Genomic DNA, 14,604 nt, shown 5'->3' with positions numbered 1-14,604 from the left:
CCGACATCGGGGATTTGTGAAACTAGAAGTCTCCTACGTGGGTGGGAGATCTGGGCCTTAGGGCAGACTTTGAAGATACCTTGGTCTTCTTGTCAAACAGGGAACTATGGAATGAGATGCCTGATAGATTTTCAGGTTTTTCAGCCTGCCTCTTTAGACATGTTAATAAAGTCAGTGGTTTTTCAATTCGCTGATTTCACTGACCAGGTGGCCGCCACTGCAACTCTGGAAGAGACCCAGTATTGAAAAACGAGAGGGGTAATTGATAGGGGAAAAATTGGGTGGGCTCAAGACAGAGTCCATCTGCTTCTTCCCAGAGATTTATTCACTTATTTGATAGTTGCTATGTATCCACCAAATTAGGAACTATGGTTACAAAATGATTAAGAATTAGCTCCCTGTCCTCCAGGATGTTGCAGTCTGGTGAGAGGCATACAATCAATAAAATGTGGTAACCACTCAGAAATGTAGTATCAAGTCAACGTCATTGTTAATTCACATTCGATCACACACAGATCAAAGTATTTCTTTTTTTTTTTTTTTTTTTGTATTTTTAGTAGAGACAAGGTTTCACTGTTAGCCAGGATGGTCTCGATCTCCTCACCTCGTGATTCGCCCGCCTTTGCCTCCCAAAGTGCTGGGATTACAGGCCTGAGCCACCGCGCTGGGCAGATGAATGTATTTTTTTTTTTTTTTTTTTTGAGACGGAGTCTCGCTCTGTCACCCAGGCTGGAGTGCAGTGGCGCGATCTCGGCTCACTGCAAGCTCCGCCTCCCGGGTTCACGCCATTCTCCTGCCTCAGCCTCTCTGAGTAGCTGGGACTACAGGCGCCCGCCACCACGCCCGGCTAATTTTTTGTATTTTTAGTAGAGACGGGGTTTCACCGTGTTAGCCAGGATGGTCTCGATCTCCTGACCTCGTGATCCGCCCGCCTCGGCCTCCCAAAGTGCTGGGATTACAAGCGTGAGCCACCGCGCCCGGCCAGATGAATGTATTTCTAAGTTGCCTTCTAAATGAGGGAACATCAACTTGTGTAAGCCCTCTCTACGGACTTAAAATATAATGCTTTGTTTTAGGGAAATGAAAACAGTCATTTTATGGGAGTAGAAATAACTCAAAATACACAATCAGATAACTTGTTTCAATTTGTCTCTATATTAGCTGTAGGATCCTAGGAAAGTCCTTTAACTTTGCAGGGCTTCAGCTCCTCGTTTGTAAAATCTGCTTATTTGACTGTTGTGCACAGAATTGAGATAACCAACCGAAAGGACTTTATGAATTATGCAAGTGTTATAGTTACCATTTTCTTCATGTCTTATTATGAGATAATAAAATAGGCCGGGCGCAGTGGCTCACGCCTGTAATCCCAGCACATTGGGAGGCCCAGGTGGGAGGATCACTTGAGGTCCAGAGTTTGAGACCACACTGACCAACATGGAGAAACCCCGTCTCTACTAAAAATACAAAATTAGCCGGGAGTGGTAGCGCATGGCTGTAATCCCAGCTACTCGGGAGGCTGAGACATGAGAATTGCTTGAACCCAGAAGGCGGAGGTTGCGGTGAGTCGAGATCGCGCCATTGCACTCCAGCCTAGGCAACAAGAGCGAAAATCCGTCTCAAAAAATAAAATATTAAATGGCCGCACTTGGTGGCTTACGCCTGTAATCCCACCACTTTGAGAGGCCGAGGCGGGCGGATCACCTGAGGTCAGAAGTTCGAGACCAGCCTGACCCACATGGAGAAACCCTGTCTCTACTAAAAATACAAAAATTAGCTGGGCGTGATGGCGCATGCCTGTAATCCCAGCTACTTGGGAGGCTGAGGCAGAAGAATCGCTTGAACCCGGGAGGCAGAGGTTGCGGTAAGTCGAGATCGCGCCATTGCACTCCAGGCTGGGCAACAAGAGAGAAACTCCATCTCAAAAAATAAATAAATTAGTTAATTAAAAAATAAAAATAAATGATTTTATCATCCTTCCCTCGCCCCTCGAAAGGTGGGGACAGCCTTTAAGACACAGAGCAAACCAGTTTTCTCTGTTCGACTACAGACCTTTAGGATCTTGGATTTAAGAAAATGACCTCAAAATGTCCGTCAGAGATGTATTCCCAGGAAGAAAGATATGACTTCTACTACAAACCAAATCAAAAGGAAATTAAATTCCAATGCAACAAGGAGTGAAATGCCACGCCTACGGGCTGTTCTCTAAACTGCAGCCTCCAGCCACGACTGCAACCCGCAACCCACTCATTTCTCATGAGTCAGCGGACACCATGTCTGGGAGGACCGAGGAAAGGCGCTCTGGCCGTACCAGACACGTCGGACGTCTATGACACAGCCCCTCTATCCGTTGCCGGCAGCTGGCGCCAGACTCTCTGGTCGCGGTTTGGAACTCTGCGCGGGAAGTGGGTGGTGGGCGGGCAAGCGGTAGTGGGTTGTCCCTTGGAGCTGCCCAATCGACGTGCATTATTCTGTTGGCGCACGGCTGCCTTCAATTACCGTCTCATTACCTGATCTCAGCAGCCTGGGAGACACCACCCATTTGAGCTGTAAGGAGGGCGGGGCTTTGGGTGTGCCTCCGCTCGACTGGCTGCGGCTTTGAAAGACAGCGGCAGGAGCCAATCAGCAAATCGGCTCTTTTTCAGCACACGCAGTCGCTCCACCCGGGTCGCGACCGTTACTGGTGGCGCGCGCGGAGACTTAAAGTAGGTGAGTTCTAGGGGCCTGGCCCACGGCTCCCAGGGAGCCATCTTGGTTCCCCCAGAAGGCGGGAGGGGCGTGCCTTGGGTGCGACTGGGCGGAGGTGACTTGGAAGTTCGCTTCTCGGACTGTAATAACTCATCCTTACCTGGCGCCCCGCTCCGAGTTTAGGTATGAAGACAGGGAGACGTTGGGCCACAAGGGAACCCACTGAGGTGGGGACCAAAGATGGTGGCTCTTTGAATTGGAGCCAAGCGTGGTGGGCACCCGCTGAGTTGGCCTGTCATAAAGACGGAGTTGACACTTTATTCATGGGGCATCCTACTTTCCCTACCTGTCAATAGTTTCCCTCTAGAGTGGCATATTTTCAGGTGAATTCCATTTATGCTATTTTCTTTCCATCTCATTTGTTCCTTCATCAGTAGGCTCGGTGATGAGCCTTCCCGAGGGCAGGGTTGATTTCATGTTTGGTTCACAGATGTATGCCGAATACTTCAAACAGCACTAGGTATACCATAACCATTGAATGAATACGATGGACCCTAGGGGAAAGACACAGTTCCCCTAATCGAGTCCTGGAGGTGGGTGTGAAGGCAGAAATGGAAAGTAATGGTTACAATATAGCGAGAGATCTTAGAGTAAGCACAAGTCCATTGACCACCGTGGAACAGGCGGGATACAACAGGAACACCAGAAAGCAGGGAAGACGCCAGGAAAGGGTTTGCTGAGAAAGTGACATTTGAGGCCGGGTGCAGTGGCTCACTGCTGTAATCCCAACACTTTGGGAGGCCAAGGTGGGCGGTTCACCTGAGGTCAGGAGTTCGAGACCGTGGTGAAACCCCGTCTCTACTAAAAATGCAAAAATTAGCCAGGCGTGATGCCGGGCGCCTGTAATCCCAGCTGCTCGGGAGGCTGAGGCAGGAGAATCGCTTGAAGCCGGGAGGCAGAGGTTGCAGTGAGCCGAGATAGCACCACTGCACTCCAGCCTGGACGACAGAGCGAGATTCCATCTTAAAAAAAAAAAAAGAAAAGAAAGAAAGTGAAATTTGAGCTTTGAATCTTAAAGGATAGGTAGAGGTTGGACCAGAAAGCTAGGTGGGAAAAAGCCAAGGAATTGGTCTAAGGCATGAAGATGTGGGGGGACAAGAACAGTGTGTTTGAAGACTGGGGAAAATCTCTGGCTGAACCATAGGCTTTTGCGGGTGAGGGGCAGGCGTTACAAGATGTGAAGTTCAGATCATGGAGGGTCTCGCTAAGGAGTTCAGATTTTATTCTGTGGACACGAAAAACCATCAGAAGATTTTAGAGGAGAGACATTATCTGGATGATTTGGGGCAAGTCTTAACCTTATATATGCTTATATATGTTTCAAGGAGATCTGAAAATCTTAACCCAGCTATGTTGCAGTTTCTTTATCTGAAGAAATGGAAGATAATAATGCCTACTTTACAAGGTTCTTGTGAAGATTAAATGAGTCAGAGTCAATATAAAGTAATTAGAACAGTGCTTGACGCATAGGAAGCTTCTATATATGTCATCTTTTGTTATCATTTTTTGCAGTTGCACCTGATCATACTGAGGTGGTCTGGTAAAGTATAAAAAAGCATGGGCTAAAAAAGAAAGAAAAACAACCGGGCGCAGTGGCTCACACCTGTAATCCCAGCACTTTGGGAGGCCAAGGTGGGCGGATCACCTGAGGTCAAGAGTTCGAGTCCACCCTGGCCAATATGGCAAAACCCCATCTCTTCTAAAAATATAAAAATTAGCCAGGCATGGTGGCAGGTGCCTGTAATCTCAGCTACTCGGGAGGCTGAGGTGAGAGAATTGCTTGAAACCCAGGAGGCAGAGGTTGCCGTGCGCCCAAGATCTTACCACTGCACTCCAGCCTTGGGAGCAGAATGAGACTCCATCAAAAAAAAAAAAAAAAAATTTTAAGTGCTTCAGAAGGTTAACAACAGAAAGATTGGTGGAAAGAGAAGCATCAACGTTCATAATGATCCAGTTTACCTCCTAGTTTTCAGTCTGATAACTCTGATGCTGTTTGTGTGAACCAATGATGAGGATAATTGATAATGTGTATCCTTCCCAGATCATGGAGGACACCCAGGCTATTGACTGGGATGTTGAAGAAGAGGAGGAGACAGAGCAATCCAGTGAATCCTTGAGGTGTAACGTGGAGCCAGTAGGGCGGCTACATATCTTTAGTGGTGCCCACGGACCAGAAAAAGGTCAGAGGGTATTGGATGTTTAAGTATTGATATAGGTCTTTTATTTTTGTGGGAAAGTATTTGGAGGGTTGCAAGAAGCTTATGTATGTTTCAAGGAGATGTGAATTTTTTTTTTTTTCATGAATGGAAGAGATGGGGCCAATTGAGTTGATTGTTGCAGACTACTACCCTGGACTCACTGGAAGTGATTTTACTTTGATAAAAGATTAAGAGATTGAAATGAAGCTGGGTGCAGTGACTCACACCTGTAATTCCAGTGCTTTGAGAGGCCAAGGCAGAAGGATCACTTGAGACTAGGAGTTAGAGACCAGCCTGGGTAGCATAGCAAGACCCTGTCTCTACAAAAAATTTAAAAATTAGCCAGGTGTGGTGGTTCATTTCACATTTGTAGTCCCACCTACTTGGGAGGTTGAGCCAGGATGATCGCTTGAACCCAGGAGTTCAAGATTGCACTGATCTATGATCATGCCATTGCATTCTAGCCTGGGTGACAGAATGAGACCCTGTCTCAAAAGAAAAAAAAAAATCAAATAAAATCCAATTGTGTGCTCTGGAGATGGATGGTAGTGATGATTGCACAACAGTGTGAATGCACTTAATGCCACTGAACTGTACACTTAAAATTATTAAGGTGATACATTTTGTGTTATGTGTATTTTATAACAGTAAAAAAACATCCATTGTGGATGGATGGGGTATCCTATATACTCTTTCAGTGCCTAGATGTCCTAGGGCCTTTTATTTTTCTAATGCATATGGAGACCTTGAGTGAGTAGTAGAGTACCTAATAGGCACTTTTTCCTGATGACAGGCCAGGACTCTGACCTTGGAGCTTACCTACCTCTCTAATTCTTAGATTTCCCACTACACCTCGGGAAGAATGTGGTAGGCCGAATGCCTGACTGCTCTGTGGCCCTGCCCTTTCCATCTATCTCCAAACAACATGCAGAGATTGAAATCTTAGCCTGGGACAAGGCACCTATCCTCCGAGACTGTGGGAGCCTTAATGGTACTCAAATCCTGAGACCTCCTAAGGTTTTGAGCCCTGGGGTGAGTCACCGTCTGAGGGACCAGGAATTGATTCTCTTTGCTGACTTGCTCTGCCAATACCATCGCCTGGATGTCTCTCTGCCCTTTGTCTCCCGGGGCCCTCTGACAGTAGAAGAGACACCCAGGGTACAGGGAGGAACCCAACCCCAGAGGCTTCTGTTGGCTGAGGACTCGGAGGAGGAAGTAGGTAAGTTTGTATATTGGCAGGGAGAATGAGGAGACAGGAATAATGAGTGTACAATTGTCAACATATTCCTTTCTGTTCTTGACAGATTTTCTTTCTGAAAGGCGTGTGGTAAAAAAATCAAGGACCACATCTTCCTCTGTGATAATTCCAGAGAGGTGAGTGCCAAAGAGTCAGACATCTGAGTCTTCAAAATGGGGAAGAACCAGGGGCTGGAGGATCAATCTCTAAAAGAGATGATTATCGTGAGAGTTGGGGCTGGGAAACCATACATATTCATTCACTCAGCTGAATTTTTATGGAGCACATCTGATGTGCCAAGTGGAAAACAAATTGGAAACAGAAGAAGAAATATGCTACCTCGTGTCTCCCCTCAAGGAGCTCACAGTTGAGTTGGGGTATCCCTTCCAGGGAAATAAATTCTATAGACTCTCTTTTCTTCCCTTCACAGTGATGAAGAGGGTCATTCCCCTGTCCTGGGCAGCCTTGGACCGCCTTTTGCCTTCAATTTGAACAGTGACACAGATGCGGAAGAAGGTCAGCAACCAGCCACAGAGGAGGCCTCCTCAGCTGCCAGAAGAGGTGCCATTATAGAGGCAGAGCAGTCTGAAGCTGAAGTTGTAACTGAAATCCAGCTTGAAAAGGATCAGCCTTTAGTGAAGGAGGGGGATGATGACACAAAAGTCAAGAGGGGTGCAGGGAATGGAGTGGTTCCAGCTGGGGTGATTCTGGAGAGGAGCCAACCTCCTGAAGAGGACAGTGACACAGATGTGGATGATGACAGCAGGCCTCCTGGAAGGCCAGCTGAGGTCCATTTGGAAAGGGCTCAGCCTTTTGGCTTCATCGACAGCGACACTGATGCGGAAGAAGAGGGGATCCCAGCAACCCCAGTTGTCGTTCCTATGAAGAAAAGGAAGATCTTCCATGGAGTTGGTACAAGGGGTCCTGAAGCACCAGGCCTGGCCCATCTGCAGGAGAGCCAGGCTGGTAGTGATACAGATGTGGAGGAAGACAAGGCCCCACAGGCTGTCCCTCTGCAGAAAAGCCAAGCTTCCATGGTTATCAACAGTGATACAGATGACGCGGAAGAAGTCTCAGCAGCACTGACTTTGGCACGTCTGAAAGAGAGCCAGCCTGCTATATGGAACAGAGATGCAGAAGAGGACATGGCCCAACGTGTGGTCCTTCTGCAGCAAAGCCAAACCACCACTGAGAGAGACAGTGACACAGATGTGGAGGAGGAAGAGCTCCCAGTGGAAAATAAAGAAGCTGTCCTCAAGGGTCACACAAAGATTAGAGCCCTTGTTAGAGCACATTCAGAAAAGGACCAACCTCCTTTTGGGGACCGTGATGACAGTGTGGAAGCAGATAAGAGCTCACCTGGGATCTACCTGGAGAGAAGCCAAGCCTCCACCACAGTGGACATCAATACACAAGTGGAGGAGGAAGTCCCACCAGGGTCAGCCATTGTACATATAAAGAAACATCAGGTGTCTGTGGAGGGGACAAATCAAACAGATGTGAAAGCAGTCGGAGGACCAGCAAAGCTGCTTGTGGTATCTCTAGAGGAAGCCTGGCCTCCGCATGGGGACTGTGAAACAGATGCGGAGGAGGGCACCTCCTTAGCAGCCTCAGCAGTTGCAGATGTAAGAAAGAGCCAGCTTCCAGCAGAAGGGGATGCTGGGGCACAGTGGGCTGCAGCTGTTCTTAAGCAGGAGAGAGCTCATGAGGTGGGGGCCCAGGGTGGGCCACCTGTGGCACAAGTGGAGCGGGACCTCCCTATCTCAAGACAGAACCTCACAGACGTGGTGGTGGACACAGACACTCCAGGGGAATCCACCCAGCCACAGAGAGAGGGAGCCCAGGTCCCCACAGGAAGGGAGAGAGAACAACATGTAGGTGGGACCAAGGACTCTGAAGACAACTATGGTGGTAAGTGCTGGCCTTCCTTCCTTGACCTCTGAAATCAACCAGGGTTCTAACAGTTGGGGTTAGGGAGAGAAAGGTAGAGATTATTTAAGGAGTTTAGTGTCAGGTATGATTTTTGTTTTAAACTATCTATCTTATATTCCTCCCCTACCAGATTCTGAAGATCTGGACCTACAAGCTACCCAATGCTTTCTGGAGAATCAGGGCCTGGAAGGTGAGGACTTCTGTGTTATTTGAATCCTGTACCAGTGGGAGCTGGGAGATTAGACTGGTGGTCCTTGAAGGGTAAAGGCTAGTGTGAGTAGGGTAGGAGACCAGGAATGGGACCCTGCAGTAGTATGGAGGAGATGAACTTAGGCCATCTTTTCCTGTACAGCAGTCCAGAGCATGGAGGATGAACCTACTCAGGCCTTCATGTTGACTCCACCCCAAGAGCTTGGCCCTTCCCATTGCAGCTTCCAGACAACAGGTACAAGAAACTCTTCCCTCCTCTGTGTCCCCAATTTTGCATTCTTTTTTTTTTTCCTCTGTCACTCAGGCTGGAGTGCAGTGGCGCAGTCTCGGCTCACTGTAACCTCCGCCTCCCAGGCGGTTTCTGTTCCTTCAGCTTCCCAGGTAGCTGGAATTACAGCCGCCCATGACCATGCCTGGCTAATTTTTTATATTTTTAGTAGAGACGGTTTCACCATGTTGGCCAGGCTGGTCTTGAACTCCCAACCTCAAGTGATCCGCCTGCCTCGGCCTCCCAAAATGCTGGGATTGCAGGCGTAAGCCACTGCGCCCGGCCTGCGTTCTTTCTTGATTTGCCTTCCTACATGTTTCTTCCATACTCTGATTACAATCAGCCCTCTGTGTGTGCGAGTTTGCTTCCGTGAATTCAACCAGCTGCAGTTTGAAAATATTTAGGGACTGGCCTGGGCAACAGAGAGAGACCTGGTCTCCACAGAAATGAAAAAATTAGCCCAGCATAGTAGTGAGCACCTGTAGTCCCAGTTACATGGGAGGCCACGATAGGAGGATCAGTTGAGCCCAGCCTGGGCAATAGCTGTTCCCTCAACCCCCACCCCCAATGTCTCTTAAAAAAAAACACACACACTATTGCAGCACTATTCACAATAGGCAAGATATGAAATCAAACTAAATGTCCATCAACAGATGAATGGATAAAGAAAAGGTAGGCCGGGGTCGGGCACAGTGGCTCACGCCTCTAATCCCAACACTTTGGGAGGCCAAGGCAGGCAGATCACCTGAGATCGGGAGTTTGAGACCAGCCTAACCAACATGGAGAAACCCCGTCTCTACTAAAAATACAAAATTAGCCGGGTGTGGTAGTGCATGCCTGTAATCCCAGCTACTCAGGAGGCTGAGTCAGGAGAATCCCTTGAACCCGGAAGGCGGAGGTTGCAGTGAGCTGAGATCGTGCCATCGCACTCCAGCCTGGGCAACAAGAGTAAAACTCTGTCTCAAAAAACAAAAGAAAGAAAAGAAAATGTAGGCCGGGCACAGTGCCTCATGCCTGTAATCTCAGCACTTTGGGAAGCTGAAGTGGGCGGATCACATGAGGTCAGGAGTTTGAGACCAGCCTGGCCAACATGGTGAAACCCTGTCTCTACTAAAAATACAAAAATTAGCTGGGCATGGTGGCAGGTGCCTGTAGTCCCAGCTACTCGGGAGACTGAAGCAGGAGACTCATTTGAACCCCGGAGACAGAGATTGCAGTGAGCCAAGATCACACCACTGCACTCCAACATGGGTGACAGAGTGAGACTTCATCTCTAATAAAAAGAAAAAGAAAATGTGTATATAGGCTGGGTGCAGTGGCTCAAAATGCAAAAATTAGCTGGGCATGGTGGCATGCACCTGTAGTCTTAGCTACTCGGGAGGCTGAGATGGGAGGATTGCTGGAGCCTAAGATGCAGAGGTTGCAGTGAGCTGAGATCATGCCACTGCACTCCAAACTGGGCGACAGAGCAAGACTCAATCTAAAAAAAAAAGAAAATGTGTATATATACACAATGGAACAGTATTCAGCCACAAAAGAGAATGAAATCCTGTCATCCGCAGCAACGTGGATGAACCCTGAGGACATTATGTTAAGTGAAATAAGTCGGCACAGAAAGGCAAATATTGCATGCTCACTCATGTGGGAGCTAAAAACATGGATCTCATGGAAGTAGAGAGTAGAATGGTGGTTACCAAAGGCTGGGAAGGGTAGAGGGACAGAATGCATAAAGAGGTTGGTTAATGGATACAAAAATCCAGTCAGATTGAATGAATAAGTTTTAGTGTTCAGTTCCACAGTAGGGTTACTATAGTTAATAATTTATTGTGTGTTTCAAAATAGCTAGAAGAGATTTGGTATGTTTCCAATACAAAGAAATGATAAATGTTTGAGATAGTGGATATCCCAATTATCTTGGTTTTATCACTGTACATTGTATGCATGAGTCAAAATAGCACAGGTACCCCATAAATATGTATAATTATTATGTGTCAATGAAAAAAAAGGAAATGTGGTGTATATACACAGTGGAATACTATTCAGCCTTTAAAAAGAAGGAAATTCCAGCCAAGCATGGTAGCTCACACCTGTAATCCCAGCACTTTGGCAGGCCAAGGTAGGCGGATCACTTGAGTCCAAGAGTTCAAGACCAAACCCCATCTCTACAACAAATACAAAAAATTAGCCGGGCACTTTGGCACATCCCGTAGTCTCAGCTACTCGGGAGGCTGAGGTGGGAGGATCTCCTGAGCCCAGCAGTTGGAAGTTGTAGTGAGCCAACATCATGCCATTGCACTCCAGCCTGCGTGACAGAGTGAAACTCTGTCTCAAAAAGAGAGAGAGAGACTATTCAGGGAACTCTCTTATTAGGCTATGATGTTTTTCTTTCTTTCTTTCCTTTTTTTTTTTTTTTTTTTTGAGACGGAGTCTCGCTCTGTCGCCCAGGCTGGAGTGCAGTGGCGCCATCTCGGCTCACTGCAAGCTCCGCCTCCCGGGTTCACGCCATTCTCCTGCCTCAGCCTCTCCGAGTAGCTGGGACTACAGGCGCCCGCCACCACGCCCGGCTAATTTTTTGTATTTTTTAGTAGAGACGGGGTTTCACCGTGGTCTCGATCTCCTGACCTCGTGATCCGCCCGCCTCGACCTCCCAAAGTGCTGGGATTACAAGCGTGAGCCACCACGCCCGGCACCTTTCTTTCCTTTTTTGAGACAGGGTCTCTGTCACTCAGGCTGGAGTGCAGTGGTATGATGAGAGACTATTCAGGAAACTCACATTAGGCTATGATGTTTTTCTTTTTCTCTTGTTTTTTTTTTTTTGTTTGTTTTTTTTGAGGCAGAGTCTCTGTCACTCAGGCTGAAGTGCAGTGGTATGATCACAGCTCACTACAGTCTTGACCTTTGGGGTTCAAGTAGTTCTCCTACCTCAGCCTCCCAGGTAGCTGAGACTACAGGACTACAGGTCCCCGCCCCCACACCCGACTAATTTTTTTGTATTTTTTGTAGAGATGGGGTTTTGCCATGTTGTCCAGGCTAGTCTCAAACTCCTGGCCTCAAGCAATCCTCATGTCTCGGCCTCCCAAAGTGCTGGGATTACATGTCTGAACCACCAGGCCTGCCCAAGGCTAAGACCTTTTTGAGACAAACATTAAATGTTATAACTACCACCCTTATTCCCAGCTTTCCTTTAATAACCTGTTCAGATTTATTATTCATGAGTTTATCTAAATCCTTTCTCATCATATTTATTATGTCAACCTGTACTTCCCTTTCCCTCCTCCTCTCCCCCTTCTCTCTCTCTCTCCCCCTCTCCCTCTCTCTTCCTTCCTCCCCTTCCAGGTACCCTAGATGAACCATGGGAGGTCCTGGCTACACAGCCATTCTGTCTGAGAGAGTCTGAGGACTCTGAGACCCAGCCTTTTGACACCCACCTTGAGGCCTACGGACCTTGCCTGTCTCCACCTAGGGCAATACCAGGAGACCAACATCCAGAGAGCCAAGTTCACACAGAGCCAATGGGGATTCAAGGCAGAGGGAGGCAGACTGTGGATAAAGTCATGGGTATACCAAAAGAAACAGCAGAGAGGGTGGGCCCTGAGAGAGGGCCATTGGAGAGAGAAACTGAGAAACTGCTACCAGAAAGACAGACAGATGTGACAGGAGAGGAAGAATTAACCAAGGGGATACAGGACAGAGAACAAAAACAGTTGTTAGCTAGAGACACCCAGAGACAAGAATCTGACAAAAATGGGGAAAGTGCAAGTCCTGAAAGAGATAGGGAGAGTTTGAAGGTAGAAATTGAGACATCTGAGGAAATACAAGAGAAACAAGTACAGAAGCAGACCCTTCCAAGCAAAGCATTTGAGAGAGAAGTAGAGAGACCAGTAGCAGACAGAGAGTGCGAGCCAGCTGAGTTAGAAGAGAAGGTGCCCAAAGTGATCCTGGAGAGAGACACACAGAGAGGGGAGACAGAGGGAGGGAGCCAGGACCAGAAAGGGCAGGCCTCCAGCCCAACACCAGAGCCTGGGGTGGGGGCGGGGGACCTTCTGGGACCTATCTCAGCCCCTGTACCTTCTGGGAACCAGTCAGGTGGAAGGGGATCCCCAGTGAGCCCCAGGAGGCATCAGAAAGGTAAGTGAAGGCAGAGGGGAACCCAAGGTGATACACAGGCCTCGTGATAATCAACCCCTGGGCAACCAGCCGCTTGGAACTCAGCCACCTTTGTGCTTACTTTCTGTCTAGGCCTCCTGAATTGCAAGATGCCACCTGCTGAGAAGGCTTCCAGGATCAGAGCTGCTGAGAAGGCTTCCAGGGTAAGAGCTACTTTTTCTACCTCCTATTCCACAAGTCATCTCTATATCCTCTCCAATGCTTTTTCGCCTAGCCTCACTTTAATCTATTCCTTTCTCATTATTCAGTTTCTTCCATTTTTGTCACTCCTTGATTGGCTTCTATTCCTTTATCCTCGTCACCCATTGTTTTCCATATGTTTCCCAAGTTGTATCTCCTACCTGACTCAAAAGAAACACCCTTCGTGTTTCTTCTTTCTTTGCCCAGCCATCGTTTTCATTACCATCATCCATGTGTAGAGAACACTATAGTAGCATTATGGAGACAGGTCCGTGGGAAAAAGGTAGCTTCCCAGGTAGATCCCAGTCTAATGGAAGAGAGATCATAGACAGAAAGGAAAATCCATTGAGCATATTTTTTGTTTTTGTTTTTGTTCTTTTTTGAGACAGAGTCTGTCTCTGTCACCTAGGCTGGAGTGTGCAGTGGCGTGATCTCGGCTCACTGTAACCTCCGTCTCTCGGGTTCAAACAATTCTCCTGCCGCAGCCTCCTAAGTAGCTGGGACTACAGGCGCGTGTCACCCGGCTAATTTTTGTGTGGTTTTTTTTTTTTTGAGACAGAGTCTTACTCTGTCACCCAGGCTGGAGTGCAGTGGCGTGATCTTGGCTCATTGCAACCTCTGCCTCCCGAGTTCAAGCGATTCTTCTCCCTCAGCCTCCCAGGTAGCTGTGACTACAGGCGCCCGCCAACACACCCAGCTAATTTTTTTTTTTTTTTTTTTTTTTGAGACGGAGTCTTGCTCTGTCCCCCAGGCTGGAGTGCAGTGGCGCCATCTCGGCTCACTGCAAGCTCCACCTCCCGAGTTCACGCCATTCTCCTGCCTCAGCCTCCCAAGTAGCTGGGACTACAGGCGCCCACCACCACACCCGGCTAACTTTTTGTATTTTTTAGTAGAGACGGGGTTTCACTGTGTTAGCCAGGATGGTCTCGATCTCCTGACCTTGTGATCCACCCGCCTCGGCCTCCCAAAGTGCTGGGATTACAGGCATGAGCCACTGTGCCCGGCCTTTTTTTGTGTGTATTTTTAGTAGAGACGGGGTTTCACTATATTGGCCAGGCTGGTCTTTAACTCCTGACCTCGTGATCCGCCCGCCTCGGCCTCCCAAAGTGCTGGGATTATAGCCATGAGCCACCACGCCCAGTGGAAATCTAGTAAGCCTATCTAACCATAAACGAGTATCAAGAACAGTATCCAAGTTCTATCTCTTTTCTCCGCCTCCTCCCCCTCACTTGCTTCTGTTTCTCCCTAGGGCCATCAGGAATCTCCAGATGCTTGTCTGCCTCCTACAGTGCCCGAAGCTCGAGCCCCACCCCAAAAGCCCCTTAACTCTCAGAGCCAGAAACATCTTGCACCTCAGCCCCTTCTTTCTCCCCTTTTACCTTCTATCGAGCCAACCGTTCGTAAGACCAGGCAATATGGGAGTCAGGAAGCTCCAGAGACTCGCTTGTCCTCAGAGCTGGAGCCTTTCCACCCAAAGCCTAAAATCATAACTCGGAAGTCCTCCAGGATGACACCCTTTCCAGCTACCTCTGCTGCCCCTGAGCCCCATCCTACCACCTCCACAGCCCAGCCAGTCACTCCCAAGCCCACATCTCAGGCCACTAGGAGCAGGACAAATAGGTCCTCTGTCAAGACCCCTGAACCAGTTGTCCCCACAGCCCCTGAGC

At 48.3% G+C, this 14,604-nt stretch overlaps 1 protein-coding gene across 1 annotated transcript in view; it reads left to right on the top strand.

Moving 5' to 3' along the window:
* The first annotated feature begins 2,714 nt into the window (after positions 1-2,714).
* The window catches only part of MDC1 (mediator of DNA damage checkpoint 1), a 15,351-nt gene continuing 3,461 nt past the window's right edge, over positions 2,715-14,604 (top strand). The window contains exons 1-10 of the mRNA XM_058432237.1: positions 2,715-2,868; positions 4,787-4,925; positions 5,782-6,162; positions 6,248-6,317; positions 6,611-8,091; positions 8,243-8,302; positions 8,465-8,557; positions 11,927-12,148; positions 12,830-12,900; positions 14,187-14,600. Coding sequence (XP_058288220.1) covers positions 4,790-4,925; positions 5,782-6,162; positions 6,248-6,317; positions 6,611-8,091; positions 8,243-8,302; positions 8,465-8,557; positions 11,927-12,148; positions 12,830-12,900; positions 14,187-14,600 — 2,928 coding nt within the window. The 5' untranslated portion in view covers positions 2,715-2,868; positions 4,787-4,789. The remainder of the gene's footprint in view (positions 2,869-4,786; positions 4,926-5,781; positions 6,163-6,247; positions 6,318-6,610; positions 8,092-8,242; positions 8,303-8,464; positions 8,558-11,926; positions 12,149-12,829; positions 12,901-14,186; positions 14,601-14,604) is intronic.

The sequence above is a fragment of the Hylobates moloch genome, unplaced genomic scaffold (genome assembly GCF_009828535.3).
Source record: "Hylobates moloch isolate HMO894 unplaced genomic scaffold, HMol_V3 SCAFFOLD_20, whole genome shotgun sequence".
NCBI classification, from domain to species: Eukaryota; Metazoa; Chordata; class Mammalia; order Primates; family Hylobatidae; genus Hylobates; species Hylobates moloch.
This window is presented reverse-complemented; position numbering and strand designations above follow the sequence as displayed.